This window comes from Brassica napus, chromosome A10 (genome assembly GCF_020379485.1).
Source record: "Brassica napus cultivar Da-Ae chromosome A10, Da-Ae, whole genome shotgun sequence".
NCBI classification, from domain to species: domain Eukaryota; kingdom Viridiplantae; phylum Streptophyta; class Magnoliopsida; order Brassicales; family Brassicaceae; genus Brassica; species Brassica napus.
Window position 1 is genome coordinate 13,988,080 of NC_063443.1, and position 17,600 is coordinate 14,005,679.

At 36.1% G+C, this 17,600-nt stretch overlaps 3 protein-coding genes across 4 annotated transcripts; 1 reads left to right on the forward strand and 2 right to left on the reverse strand.

Annotated features, from left to right (window-relative positions):
• The first annotated feature begins 4,115 nt into the window (after positions 1-4,115).
• On the forward strand, positions 4,116-8,318 carry LOC106371801 (thermospermine synthase ACAULIS5-like). 2 transcript variants are annotated; one of them, XM_048743136.1, is made up of 10 exons: positions 4,152-4,478; positions 4,571-4,637; positions 4,752-4,846; positions 4,998-5,100; positions 5,176-5,264; positions 5,371-5,527; positions 5,628-5,703; positions 5,787-5,795; positions 7,775-7,961; positions 8,054-8,318. In XM_048743136.1, the coding sequence occupies exons 1-10, from the start codon at positions 4,324-4,326 to the stop codon at positions 8,133-8,135; spliced, it is 1,020 nt and encodes a 339-aa protein (XP_048599093.1). In that variant the 5' UTR covers positions 4,152-4,323; the 3' UTR covers positions 8,136-8,318. The 2 variants fall into 2 exon arrangements, with proteins under 2 accessions (XP_048599094.1, XP_048599093.1); XM_048743137.1 differs by lacking the exon at positions 4,752-4,846 and having other exon boundaries at positions 4,116-4,478.
• An 836-nt stretch (positions 8,319-9,154) lies between these two features.
• Positions 9,155-12,772, reverse strand: LOC106371802 (mechanosensitive ion channel protein 9-like). The gene is made up of 6 exons (XM_013811906.3): positions 12,611-12,772; positions 10,518-11,959; positions 10,303-10,423; positions 9,848-10,141; positions 9,558-9,760; positions 9,155-9,476 (listed from the first exon to the last, which is right to left on the reverse strand). Exons 2-6 carry the CDS (start codon positions 11,873-11,875, stop codon positions 9,236-9,238), a joined length of 2,217 nt encoding a protein of 738 aa, XP_013667360.2. The 5' UTR covers positions 11,876-11,959; positions 12,611-12,772; the 3' UTR covers positions 9,155-9,235.
• Positions 12,773-13,805: 1,033 nt separating this feature from the next.
• LOC106363478 (mechanosensitive ion channel protein 9) lies at positions 13,806-17,031 on the reverse strand. Its single transcript, XM_013803209.3, is given in 6 exon segments — positions 13,806-14,180; positions 14,280-14,482; positions 14,568-14,861; positions 15,291-15,411; positions 15,492-16,360; positions 16,363-17,031. Coding segments are annotated over 6 exon segments (2,283 nt in total). The 5' UTR covers positions 16,918-17,031; the 3' UTR covers positions 13,806-13,939.
• Positions 17,032-17,600: the final 569 nt, after the last annotated feature.

The following is a 17,600-nucleotide window of genomic DNA, read 5'->3' on the forward strand; positions in this document are numbered from 1 at the left end:
AAAAAGATTTTCTAGGGTGTATCTATATAGAAACATGCAATGCATAGTTGGAGGTGTGCTCGGGTAAGTCGTGAGTGGAACCACTTTAACCACGAAATATGTTGGATGAAAGTTAGGCACGCTTTGAAATCATCCTAAAGTCAGCTTTCACGAAATCCTTCTTGGTCCCTTAACCCAAGATGCATGTATAATCACACCATTGAATAACATTAGATGTATTTTAAACGTGAGTTATTCCGTTAACATAGTATGATATTAGATTACGTGTGGTGGACAACCCGTCGGCAAGCTATTAGACAAGGATAAAAGTGTTCGTCCTTTCTAGTGTACCTTGTAGCCCATATTTTGGCTTCTCCACCATGAGCCTGTATAAGGGTATGCCGTGGGGGATTGGCTTCACTTCAAGATCCTTATGTACACAAATACATGAGATGGTATTGATAATATTGATGATGATGGTTATGAATCATAACTTATGATGGTCATGATAAGTAGGATTTTGTTTCAGCTAAGACTTAAACTCGACAAGAGAAAATAGCTTTTTAAGGGGCAAAAGAGAAGTAACAAAAGGTTAAATAAAGAGTGGAGACTCCACCAAAGATATCATATTCTTTTGAGTGGATTAGCTACACGCTTAATTAAGAGCGCATATCAATACAACATACGTGGGTCCCAATCTAATTCTTATTATGTTCCTTCCAATATTTACAGTTTTCTATAATATACGTAATTATTTTATTATCAACGCCCTAATTGGGATTATTATTTTGCTAACGACGATGATGTAGTTACAAAAATTGCAAACTCTTAATTCATCCACTGCTTTAAAAAAAAATGAACGTCATGTAACTATTCACTCTACCTCTAATATTTGGTTAGATCAAATACATGGGCGTAATGTGTTAGAATTGTAAGCTATAATAAACTCTTCTATAAACTGAGGAGATCAGTTTGAGCTTGGACTATAAACATTGCAACTATTCAAAGAACCCCTATAATAATATATATTTATACCTCAATCAAGAGAATAGTTGTGATTATTATAATTAGTAAAATAATTTAAATTTAATGTCCTAAATTTTAAACTCTGAAACCATAAGCCTTAAATTCGAAGCAAAAAAAACTAAATAAAAAATCTTAAATATAATTTATGTTAAACTCCAAAATTAAAAATATTATGTTTTCTTAACTGTGAAGAGGTTTGTTTTCAGGAAAATAAATCTTTAGTATTCGATTTTTATGCTCAATTGCTCATTATCTTTATTACCCCTATTTACACCAAAAATCTTTATTACCCCTATCAAATGGTAACTTTTAAAAGAGGAAAAGAAAAATGATCAGATTATTGAATGTCAAAACATCGTCCAACGTCGTCCATGGGGAACTCACAAGTATACATATGTAGCGCGTGTACTGGTCATGGACCCCACCATAATGGGCAGTGAGGCAATATCGTAACAAAAGAGACTGCGCGTGTTGTTTCATGATGTATCGCAGTGAGTGAGTGATGTGTATTTCATATTTCCACAATCCATGCTTTGTAGAGGTGTCGTGTTTTGCTGCACTCCTTCACCATTCCTCTACGTTCTATTCATATAATAAAAAAAGAACGTGGCTACAGGAGGTGAGAGAAAACTCTGTTATATTATTATAGATAATATAGCATCATGGGTTTTTGAATAGTAAGCCAATAGAGAAAGAGAGCCTTCAAACTGATTTTATCTTAAATCTTTTTGTAATGTAGCTTGTTCTACATTTTCATAATTTAAGAAAATTCCCAAGAACAATACATTTCTTTTGGACTAGAGTGAGCAATTCAAGGCTCTTTCCAAACAAAGCAACACTCGAACTCAGGGGAGCATGACCACACGATGGTGATCTAGTGGTCGGCAGTTTTAAGTTGCTAAGCAATTTCGGTTTGAAAGCATTCTACTATACTATATCGTATGGCCACGTAGATATAGACTTATTGTTTATGGCCCACTAAAATAACTGTAGAAAAGTTCCATTTGCCAATTGCACCTCCACTTGATAATAATTTGGATCCTTCCATATGGTTACGATACTCCCATGTTAAAAAATGTAGGGGAGCGTCCACATTTATTAAGTTTTGTTTTACTGTTCTATTTACGGAACTAATTATGGGATACTAGTATTGTTTTACTTCTCCTTCAATTCAGCACAGTTCTCAAACTTTTGCATGGAGTTGGATTTGAACTACCATGCTCAAAAGTCTTTACAGAGGTGACAATATTGTAACTTGCATTAACGGATCAGTAAACCATATTACTTCCAATAACATTAAACTTGAAACTGTAGATGACTAATTAGTAATTAGACATGATTATAAAGAAAGCATAAATAAATTGATTGAAGTAATATCTACTCTATTAAAATAGAGTCCTAAATTTATCTACCATAAAAGTTCTCATTTAAGTTTTGGCCTGTTTGAAATTTGTTAGGAAGCTACTTAATTTATGGACCATAACAAGTTAATTACATTATTATTTGTAGATATATCACATGCTTTTATCTCCTATTAAACCGACTACATCTACTAACCTAGCATCTACTCTATTAAATGTAAACCAATATAACTATACGATTTAATTTAAATCGTGAATCGTGAACCCAACATCTACTCTATTAAATGTAAACCAATATAACCATAGGATTTAATTTAAATCATGAACTAGTGTTATATACAATTACAATAAACCAATTATGTACTCTATCTACTCTATTAAAATAGAATTCTATTTAAATTTTATCATGGCATATTTTTAATTTGGACTTATTGAGCAGGTTGTGACCAAATATAAAAACAAACTAATATATACAATTTGATGTGGTAACTGGTATATTTATATTAAACCAACTATGGTTTTCATTAATATTTGAGTAACAAACCATATTTTTTAATCTGAACCAAACAAATACGGTTTGAATTAACTCGGAGAAATCAATTGAACTTATTAAAATCTCATCTAATAGATGGATTGGTTATTTTTGCTCCACGTTTTGAAACCTATAGGTTAAGTGATCAATATGGTCAACTTCCATGGATTAATTATGAACTCAAAAATCATGATCTATAAAGTGTTTTGACCAATTAGATTATAATTAACATCGACTTCTTCTTCTTAACCATGTCAAACATTTTATACCCAAATCTCTATTATACACCCAAACACAACATCAACGTGTTATTCCGCGATGGTATATTCCATAGAAAATATAGCATGCAAAAAAACATATTTCAACAATTTCATTCTAGATAGTTTTAGATATATTTTTATGTATTCGAAATTCAAAATCTATTTTAAAAATATAGAACATGGCACTGAAAAAATATTTCCCTAAATCTATGCATGTTTAATTTTAATTTACCAGCTTCCATTGATACCAAATATTTGATATTCGTAACAATATCAAAACAATATATACAATATTTTAAATTTATGCTATAATCCCGGGTTGGAATGAATATTCGGTAATTTTGATAATAGCTTCTATTTTCAAAATTTTGTGGTTCTAAACATCGACACCAAATTAAGACTACTATTATGTAATTAATACAAAACAAACATCATATATTATAAATAAAAATTCAAAAAAAAAATAATAATCCATGCAATCCCACAGACACTATAAATAAAGTATAACTACAAAATTAGATGAGCCAAACCAAAAACTAAAATAACGAAACTCAAATTCATAAATAACCAAACTATTACTATATTTTTTGAACCAAAATCAAAATCCATAACCGAACCGGAACTAAACCAAAAAATAAAACAATAATTTAACGTGAATCAAAATTTATTAAATATCATCAATCTTCATAAAATTTTAATTTTAAAACGTAACTTATAAATACAAATATAAGTAATCCCGCACAACAGTGCGGGTCTTAATCTAGTAAATTATTATGATTATGATATCACCATGAGGAATAGTGTTGAAAACGTTAAAATGTAAATTATAAACATGCGGCCAAATTCTGGCAGATGATATTTGTAAGTAATCATTACCCAGTCTCATGCCAACGAGATTGATCATTGTACAAAGAAAACCTCATTATCCCATTCATCTAACTAGACTGTACAGAGATATTCTTTTCCATCGTAACTAGTGAACATGAGGAGGGACCTAACGAATCGTATATTCCTCTAAAAGTAATTTAAGTTGCACCCTCTATAAAAAGGCAAGAGTTGGCTTCTCTCTGATCATATCAATATCACGAAGCAATATTACTCCTCTCTAATCTCATCTTTCTTCTCTCAGGTCTATATCTCTTTCTGTTTTCTTAACTTGTTGGATATGGGAGAAGTCGTAGAGATCATGTTCGGAAATGGATTCCCGGAGATTCACAAAGATACGACACCCATTCAAACCCTCCACTCCAACCAGCAGGAGTGCCATTGGTACGAAGAAACCATTGACGATGATCTCAAGTGGTCTTTTGCCCTTAACAGGTTTTCTTCGTTTAGTTTTGTCTTAACTTCGCATACTTTTTATCTCATTTTCCTAATCATTCTTTTTGTTTTCCTTTTCCTCCATATAATAGTGTTCTCCATAAAGGAACTAGTGAGTACCAAGATATTGCTCTTTTGGACACCAAACGTTTCGGAAAGGTGCATTTTCCTCAATTAGTAGTAGTATTTATTTTGTATAGCTTTGATTAACAATAAATTACTTAGAGCATCCCTATATTGTATAGTATGAATAAATGGTAATGAATTAAACAGGTGCTTGTGATTGATGGGAAAATGCAAAGTGCAGAAAGAGATGAGTTTATCTACCATGAATGTCTGATCCACCCGGCCCTCCTTTGCCACCCCAAGTAGGCACTCAAAATAATTTTACTATTAATTCTCTGAAAGACAACTACTATTGAAAAATGCTTACATGAACATATTATATAAACATACTTTCAAATGGTAAGTGGAATTGGATTAGTTATTTACATAAACTATTGTTTGCTCTCTGTATAGCCCCAAGACAGTGTTTATAATGGGAGGAGGTGAAGGCTCAGCTGCAAGAGAAATACTAAAACATAAGACGATCGAAAAAGTGGTCATGTGTGATATTGATCAGGTAAATAAACCTGTTATCTCTTTAATCTTTATGTATACATTTATATATTCCTAAAACACAAATGTCTTTTTCCAGGAAGTTGTTGATTTTTGCAGGAGATTTCTGACCGTTAACAGCGACGCTTTTTGTAACAAGAAGCTTGAACTTGTTATCAAAGATGCAAAGTAAGGAAACTAAAGAAAATTGAAAACAAGATTTATGACTTTACATGTTCTTTTTCTTGATAAATACTTGAAATACTCTTATTTATAATAACTTGGATGTGAAAAGGGCTGAATTGGAGAAAAGGGAAGAGAAGTTTGATATCATAGTGGGAGATTTAGCAGACCCAGTAGAAGGTGGGCCTTGTTATCAGCTCTACACCAAATCCTTCTACCAAAACACCCTTAGACCCAAGCTTACCCCTAATGGCATTTTTGTTACTCAGGTCTTTCATTTTTCCTTGTTGGTTTATAATTTAGGGGAAAGAAAGATAATAAAAACACTTTCTTTTGATATAGAACTTTTTCATATTCTTAAAAATATAGGCTGGACCAGCAGGGATATTCACTCATAAAGAGGTGTTTACGTCAATTTACAACACCTTGAAGCAAGTCTTCAAGCGTAAGCAAGCTTCTTTGTGTCTTTTATATACTTTTTGTATACATGTGAGTTCATTGTGATGATTAACTATCCAATGAAAACAGACGTGAAGGCTTACTATTGGAGTATCAACTCCTATATGGTTTAGGATAAGCTTTCTATTTAGTTTATGATAAGGACGGTGTTAGATTCCTAATTATCTTTGGCTTTGGTCTTTTCTATTCTTTGAGTATCTATATATACTCATCTATCTCATTAATAATAATCAAGCTTTTGAATCCCAAACATACTATTTGTCATGGTATCTATCCTATGATCGTTTTTCATCTTCTCACCGTAGCTATCTCATCGCTTTAACAATTAATGTTGAGCCTAAGAGCTTTCGTGAAGCAATGAAATATGATGTGTGGCGAAAGTCTATGAGAACAGAGATGGATGCTCTTGAACGAAATCATACATGGGATCTTCAAGAACTTCCTCCAGGCAAGAAAGCTCTTGGAACTAAATGGATATATACCATTAAACTACTAGCAAATGGGGAAATAGAACGTCATAAATCCCGTCTGGTGGTGCTGGGAAATAAACAAAAAGAAGGTCTCGACTACACCGAAACTTTCTCTCCCGTAGCAAAGATGACCACGGTCCGCATATTCCTTGACATTGCAGCGAAAAAGAATCATGAGATACATCAGATGGACGTCCACAACGCCTTTCTTCATGGGGATCTTCGTGATGAAGTATACATAAACATTCCTCTCGGATTTTCTGAACCAAATGAAAAAAGGGTTTGTCGTCTCCGAAAGTCTCTCTATGGATTAAAACAGGCACCTCGTTGTTGGTTTGCCAAACTAGTTGAAGCTTTGGAGAAATATGGCTTCTCTCAAACATATTCTGACCACTCCTTATTCGTATATTCACGCAACAATACCACCTTACGCATCCTTGTTTATGTTGATGATTTGATCATCTCCGGAGACTCATCAGAAGCAATATTATCTTTCAAAGCTTATCTGTCTACGTGCTTCTACATGAAGGATCTCGGTGCTCTCAAGTATTTCCTCGGACTAGAAGTTGCTCGGGGATCTCAAGGAATTTATCTCTGTCAACGGAAGTATACGATTGATATTATTACAGAATGTGGTCTACTTGGAAGTAAACCAGCTGGTTCACCAATGGATCAGAATCACAAACTTGCAAAATCTGAAAGCCCTTTGCTTACTGACCCGGAACGGTTTCGTCGTCTAACTGGGAGACTGATTTATCTTCTGGCTACTCGACCTGATCTCGCTTATTCAGTACATATTTTAACTCAATTCATGCAGAAACCCAAAGAAGAACATTGGTCTGCAGCTCTCAAAGTGGTGCGGTATTTAAAAGGAACTATAGGACAGGGGGTTCTCTTTCGTGCCAACACTACGCTTTCTTTGACTGGTTGGTGTGACTCCGATTGGGGCGCATGTCCTCAAACTCATCGGTCGCTTACCGGTATGATAGTACAGTTTGGGACTTCTCCCGTGTGTTGGAAAACTAAGAAGCAAGATTGTGTTTCGTTGTCATCAACAGAGGCCGAATTCCGAGCACTTAAGGCGATGACTCAAGAGCTTATATGGATCAAAGAGTTACTTGTCGAGCTGGGTATTGAGCATAAGGAACCAATGCTCATTTGCTGCGACAACAAATCAGCGTTGTACATCAGCGCTAATCCGGTTCTACATGAACGAACCAAACACATGGGAATCATTTGTCAATTCGTAAGGGACGAAATCACCAAAGGCGTTATTCGCACTACTCATGTCTCTACTCATGATCAACTAGCAGACATTTTAACCAAAGCCCTTGGACGGAAAGAATTCGATGCATTTCTTCTCAAGTTAGGCATCAATAACATTCATGCTCCAACTTGAGGGAGGGTATTGGAGTATCAACTCCTATATGGTTTAGGATAAGCTTTCTATTTAGTTTATGATAAGGACGGTGTTAGATTCCTAATTATCTTTGGCTTTGGTCTTTTCTATTCTTTGAGTATCTATATATACTCATCTATCTCATTAATAATAATCAAGCTTTTGAATCCCAAACATACTATTTGTCACTTACACAGCACATGTGCCGTCATTTGCGGATACGTGGGGATGGGTGATGGCATCAGACCAAGAGTTTGAGGTAGAAGTGAATGAAATGGATCAAAGAATCGAAGAGAGAGTGAAAGGCGAGTTGATGTATTTAAACGCTCCTTCTTTCCTCTCTGCTGCTACACTCAACAAGACCATCTCTCTCGCGTAATTTCCACACAAAAAAAACTCTCTTGCTTTTTAGTTAATTAGTTAATGTATTTACAAACAAAATCTGAATCTAAAACTAAAACTGACAGGCTGGAGAAGGAGACTGAAGTTTATAGCGAAGAGAACGCGAGATTCATTCATGGTCATGGTGTGGCGTACCGGCATACTTGAAGAAGAACCGGGTTCAGTTTCATTTAATACCATAGCATCTCTAAAAAAGCCGGTTTTGTTTCTCCGCACATGCATAACCAGACGTTGTCTTCATTACTTTAGCTGCCTTTTCTTTTCTACAATTGTTTGTTCCTCAAGTTACTCTTTGTTCAGTTTGGTTAAAAAACTATATTGCGACCGCCATCTTCATCGATGCTTTCAACATATTATTTACCTGTCTAAACCAAATTCTAGAGATCAAAACCTAGGTCAATTAATATTAAGTTGTCTAAGAACCGGTTAAAGCTATTCGGCATTGTCAACATTAAGCTAGATTCTACTAAACCGGTATATAATATCTTATATATTAGCCATGTTCCAAAACGCCTCCGTCTGGGAAATTCCGCGGCTGAGAACTCGGCTCAACGGTGGTCACCGTTTCGATTTGAGGTGATTCGGTTGATTACGCGGCAGTTCAAGTTTAGTTAGTTTTTTGAATCCAAATTTGATTTTCCTTGTAGATCTATCATAGTTATAGAATTAGGCTGCAGGGTTCGACAAAAGAATTGAAGAAGATGAAGATAAAAATGACTTTTCCCTATTCATTAAAACTATTATTTAAAAGAAAACCCAAACAAAAAGAGTTTGTCAAGTCCTCTGAGCTTTGAACATGGATGCATAAGCGCAATCGGGTGTCTACAAACCACTAGACCGAGTTCTGTCTATTGATTTTATCTCGCTATATATACTGGTTTTCTAACAATCCAAAAAGAAAAAACTCCACACTCCTGATATGAAGCAAGAATCAAAGCTACAGAGACTACACGATTCATGGCTGAAAAAGATGCTGGGACGCGCGCTAAGATGCAGGAAAGCAAGGATTCAAGGTATCAATGGTTGTGATTCTTTAATGGAGTGGAAGTGGAATATTGACTGTTCGTTTTGTAACATGGATACGCTCCAGATAGTTGTTGAGAAGATAGCTGAAAAGAGATCTATCTCATGGTTCTAAAAAAATCGGTATACGAACGATTCAGAAAGAAGGGATAGAGAATCGGTATAAGTCAATTGAATCGAAGCAACACATGTTGTAATAAATGCAAAAGGACAGAAGGAAGTTATCATTTGTGACCGGTGAGACGAACATCTTGAGGAAGGAGGGTGTAATCAATCTCTAGGTCCTCGAGTATTCGTTTGAGCGTGATGACCAGCTCGGTTCTCCTAAGATTTTTCTCTGCAAAAACTTGGAAGTTCATGGTATGTGTGACTACCAGATTCAAATTCAGCTTGTTCACATTCTCAATCTCCTTCACGAACAACATGAGATCTGGATACCAATTTTGTGGGTTCTGCACCAAGTACCTAACCAAATACATACCAATAACTTGTCGTCAATACTCAGTGAGTGAGTTGATTTAAGATGGTTCTTGTATTGATACTTACTCTGCTATCTTGTCCTTGAGTGTGGCTATTTTCGCTGTGGGCGTTGAGAATGCGATGGAGAATAGTATTGAATCTCCCATATCCGGACTTCTGTAGAAATTACTTATTGGCTTTGAAATCAAAGTCGCATTTGGATAAAACACTTTCTCATTGTCAATCTTGAGGAACACCGTAGTTAAAAGATCTATTTGTTCAACCAACAACTTCAAAGCACAAAATAAAAAAAGAGAATTAAACATTTTAAATGAGTAGTAATATTGAGCAAACATTTTTCAAAGTTATTAGCTTACCATCACACCGTCGATAACACAACGATCACCAACGTCGTAAGGGTGCATAAGGAAGACAAACACAAAAGATTCAAAGATATTCTTGCAAGTGCTTCCGAACAAGAAAGCAAAACCCACGAATTTTGCGGAGAATACCACCAAAAACTTGGTCGTTAATACATCCAAAAGTATTAACCAAATGATGAATGTGACAACTGACAAGACTCCAGTTATAAGATTCTCCACCTGCTTAACCGCTGTTTTTGTATCGTTCAGTGCATGTCCTAATGCTTTCCTACTTGTGTAAACTTTAATCTGTAAAAAAATGGCAAACACTTGCTTACACACTTTAACCTACTCAAGACTAAACAAAACAACTCAAAACATGCATAGGCAGAAATAAACTAGGCTTAAAGCGTTAACAATGGCCCACAAAAAAAAGTCTTTTATTTGGAAAGGTGTTTGAAGAATATTACCACCCATTCTGTAAAAGCATTGCGTGTGATTTTTCCAGTCTCGGCACCTTCTATTAATGGAGTTACAAGGTCTACCTCTTCCTTAATCATGAACCTTAGCAAGTCATCTTCCTCTATGTAACTGATCAAAGATTATATAAAAATTCAAGTTTGTATGCTTAAGATTAAAAAATAACTATAAGAAAGTAGAGTATTGTGTGCACGAGATGACTTACCTAGAATTAGGCTGAGCAACATTGTTGAAGATATCATAAGCAACCGCCACAGCCTCCATCTCACAAGTTATCTCCTTATCAGCTCTCTTTTTCCGATTGATACTCTCATCTAAGGTGTTAGATATGGTTGAAGCTCCAACGGCTTCAATCAAAACTCGCATTGTCCAAGCAGAGACCTTCTCTTGTTTCATTTTGTGAACCTTTCCCATATCCAACACCTTCTTCTCTTTCACCGTTCCACTGGTGCTAGTGAAACTAAGGTGGCCCGTGCTCGGCTCACGCCCAACTCTCTCTGCCTCTTCGATAAGCGGAGGTCCTGAGAGAGTCTGGAGAACGTACTGGTGGAAGATAGACTCTTGAATCCTTTCAAAGAAGTTTCTGACGTTGAACTTTGATGCAAGGACTTTCAATGCATACGTCTTCGCCAAGAAAAGGGTTGAACCGATGAGGAGGGAGACGATGGTCCACGTTATAAAATGTAGAAACCTCTTGGTCTTACGAGAGTGTTTATCGTCATCGTCGAAAAGAAGCACCCAAGCAACAAGAATTAAGCTGAACCATATGAAGACTTGAACATTCTTCTTCAAACTATGGACAAAGTACAACACTTTTTTACGTAGGAGATAGTTCCTTTCTATGATGAAAACCGCTAAATGCATGAACCAGTTCGTCACGAACATGCCGCTAAGCGTTACCATAACAAGAACGCACCATTTCCAAACTTCCAGACCCTTAATGCGATGCTTCTTCACCGTATCACAGGTTAAACTCACAACCAAAGTGCAAAGAGTGGCAACAAACAATAGCAACTCAATCAGAGCTAGAGGTCTGATTCCACTACGTTTCACTTGGTGTAGTTTAACCTGTTTGTAGATTTCTTCATTTTCATCTGTTTCGTCCTCATCGACTCTACTCATGTCTGCTGAGCTGATGCTCCTATTCGATTTGTTACTAGGGGAAGCCTTGTTAAAAGAAGTCCTTGAAAATGAAGTGGCACCATAATGTTCCTTGGGAGTTCCACTGTTTTCCTCAACTATAGTCTTATCGAATCGATAAGACTGTTGCTGCCCAAACCTTGAGTTGGACTTGGAGTAAACTGACTTCGAAAGAGATCTCCTTCGAACTAGACCTTCAGTGCTAGGGCTTGGAACTTTAGGCGGCTTATGAGCACTTCCAGGTAACTTATAGATTTCAGGAGGAGGAATGCTTAGCGGCTCTAGTTTTGCAGTCTCTCTATCTGACATTGATGGAGACTCTACTTTGGAAGAAGGAGATGATGATGGATCATCTTTTGACGCTTCTTTATCTAAAACATTGATTACAACTTCTCCTCCGTTGCTGGCTCTCCTCTCTGCCATCCCAAAGTCACCTCCAACCAAGAAGTTTGTGATGTGATTTTAAGCCAGTGGCTCTTTGAAGATCCCAAAAAGTTATAGCAATTCCTACGAACACAATAGTATAAAAGTCTACCAGTGATTAGATCAGTCACCAACAGTTAAGCTATTAGATACAATGACGCCGACTTTGGACAAAGTTATCACTGTTTGTTTTTCATGACCAAACTATTATTAGGAGCTTTTACTTTTTTTTTGAAAAATGTGAATGCTAAGCCTTAAGCCTAAACCAAACCCTAAGGCTAGAACAAATGTCGTCAAGAAAGACCATTTGTTCTTAGTAAATGAGTATTTTTTTTTTTGGATCAATAGTAAATGAGTATTAACTACTCAAAACAACACCTGGGAACTTTCTAGAAAACCCACCAATTATCCAAAGAAGGCCATACGAAAGATCACAAGTTTACCAAAACAAGTATGCATAGTTTCACTGAAACATAAAACCAGTAGTACGGCCTCTAAAAATATTCGAGATATGAAGTTATTAAAACAGGGAATAAAAAAAGGTTACCAACATCAGCTCTTGGGACAGAAGCAAAAGAATGGAGATATAGATCTTACAAGAGATTTTAATCGATGACTACCAGAAAACAAACAAGAACAGTTAAAAATCACATAGAAGCTATAATGATAAAACAGAGCAGGTAAGGAACTCTGAATCATTTTGTGGGATAAAGGGAGAAGAACAGAAGATCTTACAAGGACACAGAGAGCCGAAGCAAGGAGTGATCTTGACACTTCAGTCTTGTTTTGCAAAGTACGAATTCCATTTTAAGTGCATTTTATAAACCAAACAAAGTTCCAGATTGATCCATATAAGTACAAATGGGCGGCAATAAAACAAAGAGAATCACGTGGGGTTTCTGAGATGATTCCCATAAAAGGTTGTGCTTCCAATGAAATTGTTGATATATGAACGTATAAGATCAATGAATCTATAATCTTTTTTTTTGAAAAAACTTATTGACATATTTTTCTTATGTCCAGCGAATGGATATATAATTTCTTTTTGGAGAAATATATACATATTTCAGCTTATATTCTTTTAGGTATTATTAAAATCATGATTTTCTGAAAATAAATTGTTGTCCCATCTCCACCGAACGTGATGCAAAGAATATTACAAATCGACCTCATTTAATTAAATGATGTGCTTTACCTAAAAAAACAGAAAAGAAGAACATGAATTCGAGAAGCTACACAAATTGGTGAAGAATAAGGTTGTGAAGACTATTATTAGTACAATAATTCTTAGATATGTCACGGATTGGCCACTGACAAAAAAGATTGTGAAACCAGTGGTCATGAGTCTTAGGCTAATTAAATATTGATTAACCAATAAATGGAATATTACTTGGCCACTACATGAATTCAATGTTCATGTACGTTGTAGTGTATTACCGTTTCGTTCTTTTAACGATCAACTCTTGCTTAGAGAGGAGTGTTCATTTTTAGACTCACTCAAAAATTTCTCAGCACATAAACCGGGCCTTTTCTTTCTACATTGTCTATTCCGGTTTAGTTTGGTTGACAAACAATATTGCTTGCGAATAAGGAATCACCAAATCTACAAATCGAATTAGGTTGATTAATGTTTAGTGGTTTCAAAACCAGTTAAAGTACTAGTATATGTTCTTCATTAGGATTCTAATATACCAACTATAGTGTATTATTCTACTTGGGAAACAAAAATGTGGCACTAATTAGAGTCTAAAGATTGTGACCACAGAACCACGACATATATAGTATAGTGGTTTGTGTTATAACGTCAAGATTGTGATCAGTGAGATGAGTACTTCTTGAGAAAGATCGACCTCAAGTTCCTCGAGTATTTTGCTAAATGGTCTAGAATCTGGTATTGGAATTAATGAGGGTTTCGTTTGATAAGAAGGGATAAAATATTACTAAATTTATCCACACCGAAAATGTAACCGAGTTTTATGTGTTCAATCAAACTAAAGCAAATCATGTTATAATAGCTAGTACAAGTGGTAATGATAAATGCAAAAAAAGACATTTAAAAAGTGATCATTTGTGACCGGTAAGATGAACATTTTGAGGAAGGAGGGTGTAATCGATTTCTAGATCCTCTAGAATTCGCTTGAGCGCGATGACCAGATCAGTTCTCCTGAGATTTTTCTCACCGAAATTTTGGAAGTTCATGGTGTGTGTGACGACCAGATTCAAATTCAGCTTGTTCACATTCTCAATCGCCTGCACGAACAACAAGAATTCTGGATACCAATTTTGTGGGTTCTGCACCAAGTACCTGACCAAAGACACACCAAGTTCTCATCAATACAGATTAAGTAAGTCACAGAGTGAGTGAATAAGCCAGTGAGTGGTTAAATTTTTGCCTAATACTTACTCTTTGACTTTCTCCTTGAGAGTGGCTATTTTCGCGGCCGAAGTTGAGAATGCGATGGAGAATAGTATTGAATCTCCCATATCTGGACTTCTATAGTAATTGCTTATTGGTTTTGATATCAAAGTCGCATTTGGATAGAACACTTTCTCGTTGTCAAGCTTGAGGAATTTGGTAGTTAAAAGATCTATTTCTTCAACCAACAACTACAAAGCACAAAGAGAAACTCAGCAAATTAGAAGTTTTTAATTAGTAGTAGTGAGAAGATAAAAAAACTTGAACGTTATTTACCGCCACACCGTCCACAACGCAACGGTCACCGACGTCATAAGGGTGCATCACGAAGACAAATATAAAAGATTCAAAGATATTCTTGCAAGTGCTTCCGACTATGAAAGCAAGACCCACAAGTTTCGCGGAGAAAACCACCAAAAACTTGGTCGTTAATACATCCAGAAGTACCAACCAGATGATGAAGATGACAACATACAAGACTCCGGATATAAGTTTGTCCACCTGCCTAACCGCTGTTTTTGTATCGTTCAGTGAATGTCCTAGTGCTTTTCGGCTTGTGTAAACGCTTATCTGTAAAAATATGGCAACACATGCTTACACACTAACCTACTTATAACTTCAAACTACTCCGAATAAACATGGACACAAAATAAAACCAAGGACAACCCGAACTTGTTACATGTTTGAAGCATGACCGTCTAATAGCATGTGCAAATGGAAGCTTGAATAGGATTCAAATAAAAAAAAAAGAATTTAAGAAGTTCTAGAAAAAAACATAAATTTTGGTCTAAAACTTTAAAATTTTAGATATAATGCTAAATTTAAAACTTATACTTTCAAAAGAAACATCAAACATATATACATAGAGCTATTAATTTTTAAAGCTATTTCATTACATTGTTAAATATAAGGCCTAAAATAGTTTGAAACTGCACTAGTCTACAGTGGCCAACAAGGGATAAAGCCATATATTTTGGAAAGGTGTTTAAAGAACATTACCACCCATTCTGTGAAAGCATTGCGTGTGATTTTGCCAGTCTCACCACCTTCTATTAATGGAAGTACAAGGTCTACCTCTTCTTTGATCATAAACCTCAGCAAGTCATCTTCCTCTATGTAACTGAAACGAAGCAATATCAAGTTATTATAATTAGGATGAAAACTAGAGTACATCACAATTTTTAGTGTGATTAAACTCACTTGTGGTTTGGTTGAGCAACATTGTTAAAAATATCATAAGCAGCAGCTACAGCCTCCATCTCATTAGTTATCTCCTTATCAGTTTTATTTTTCCCATTGATACTCTCATCTAAAGTGTTAGATATGGTTGAGAGACCTGACGCTCCCACAGCTTCAATCAAAACTCGCATTGTCCAAGCCGAGACCTTCTCTTGCTTCATCTTGTGAACTTTGCCCATATCCAGCACCTTCTTCTCTTTCACCGTTCCATTCTTGGTGCTCGTAAAACTAAGATGGCCTGTGCTTGGCTCACGCCCAACCTTCTCTGCCTCTTCTATAAGCGGAGGTCCCGAGAGAGTCTGGAGAATGTATTGGTGAAAGACAGACTCTTGAATTCTCTCAAAGAAGTTTCTTACGTTGAACTTCGAAGCAAGGACTTTCAAGGCAAATGTCTTCACCAAGAAAAGGATTGACCCGACCAGGAGGGAGACAATAGTCCAAGTTATAAAGTCTAGAAACTTCTTGGTCTTACGAGAGTGTTTATCGTCATCTTCGAAGAGAAACACCCAAGCGACCAGAACTAGGCTGAACCAAATAAAGACTTGAACATTCTTCTTCAAACCATGCACAAAATACAACACTTTTTTACGTAGGAGATAGTTCCTTTCTATGATGAACACCGCTAAATGCATGAACCAGTTCGTCACGAACATGCCGCTAAGTGTCACCATCACAAGAACGCACCATTTCCACACTTCCAGTCCCCAAATGCGATGCTCCTTCACCGTATCATTGGTTAAACTCACAACCAAAGTGCATAAAATGGCCACAAACAGTAGCAACTCAAAAAGAGCTAGAGGTTTCATTCCACTACGTTTCACTCGGTGTAGGCTACACCGTGTAGCTTAACCTTTTCGTAGATTTCCTCATTTTCATCCGTTTCTTCTTCAGCAACTTTGCTCAGGGCTGTTGAGCAAACGCTTCTATTTGACTTGTTATTAGGCGAAGCCCTGCCAAAAGAATTTCTTGAAAAGGAAGAAGCAGCAAAATGTTCCCTAAGAGTCCCACCGTTTTCCTCAGCAATAGTCTTATCGAACCGATAAGACTGTTGCTTCCCAAACCTTGAGTTGGACTTGGAGTAAACCGACCTGGAAAGAGATCTCCTTCTAACTAGGCCTTCAGTGCTAGGACTTGGAACTTTAGGCGGCTTATGAACGTTACCAGACAACTTGTAGATTTCAGGAGGGGGGATGTTTAACGGATCTGGTTTTGGAGTCCCTGTATCTGACTCCGGTAATGCTGGTACCTTTGAAGAATGAGATGATGATGTTCGGTCTTTCGACGCTTGTGAAACATTAATAACAACTTCTCTTTCGTTGTTAGTTCTCCTCTCTGCCATCTCTAAGTTACCACCTTCAAGTGATACATGTGCAATGCGATTCGACATGAATGGCTATATGAAGAGCCCAGAGCTCGATCAAATCCTAAGAATACAAAAGTAGAGAGTAGCAATGTTTAGAAAACTCCTACAATATTATATAGAATGACACCGACTTTGGACACATTTTAAATGTCCTAACTTAATAACGAACATATCTAGCTTTTTACAGCTAAACTCAAAGACTAAACCAAACCATACAACATACAAGGTTGTAACAGAGATTTGTAAGAAAGAGCATTAATGAGTATTTAACTACTTAAAACAAATACACAAGAACATCTGGTACCAACCCAGCTCTTGAGTCAGAAGAGCAGAAGATGTTGCAATAGATTTTAAACCATGACCACCAGAAAACAAACAAGAACAGTTAAAGCTATAAAAATGGCTAGAAATCAGAAACTACAATGACAAAACAGAGCAGGTAAGGAACTCTGAATATCCTTTTGTGGACAAAAGAAACAAAAAAAAAAAGTAAACTCAAAAGGGAGAAGATCGTACAATAATACAGAGAGCCGAAGCAAGGAGTGATCTTGAAACTGTAGTTCTCTGTTTTGCAAAGTACGAACTCCAATTTAAGTGCATTGTAGAAACTAGTAAAACAAAACGGCAGCAATTAAATAAAGGGAATCACGTGGGTTTTCTTAGGCGATTCCAATAAAAGTTTATGCTACCAATGCTAACTAAGTTAA

Excerpts from the sequence above, each read along its gene's own strand:
- LOC106371801 (XM_048743136.1), top strand. The coding sequence starts at position 4,324 with ATGGGAGAAGTCGTAGAGATCATGTTCGGAAATGGATTCCCGGAGATT. Across the intron at positions 4,847-4,997 it reads GCCCTCCTTTGCCACCCCAA|CCCCAAGACAGTGTTTATAA; the intron begins GTAGGCACTCAA and ends CTCTCTGTATAG. Across the intron at positions 5,265-5,370 it reads CTTGTTATCAAAGATGCAAA|GGCTGAATTGGAGAAAAGGG; the intron begins GTAAGGAAACTA and ends GGATGTGAAAAG.
- LOC106371802 (XM_013811906.3), bottom strand. The coding sequence starts at position 11,875 with ATGGCAGAGAGGAGAGCCAGCAACGGAGGAGAAGTTGTAATCAATGTT. Across the intron at positions 10,424-10,517 it reads GTTGCTCAGCCTAATTCTAG|TTACATAGAGGAAGATGACT; the intron begins GTAAGTCATCTC and ends ATCTTTGATCAG. Across the intron at positions 9,477-9,557 it reads CTCAAGGACAAGATAGCAGA|GTACTTGGTGCAGAACCCAC; the intron begins GTAAGTATCAAT and ends GTATTTGGTTAG.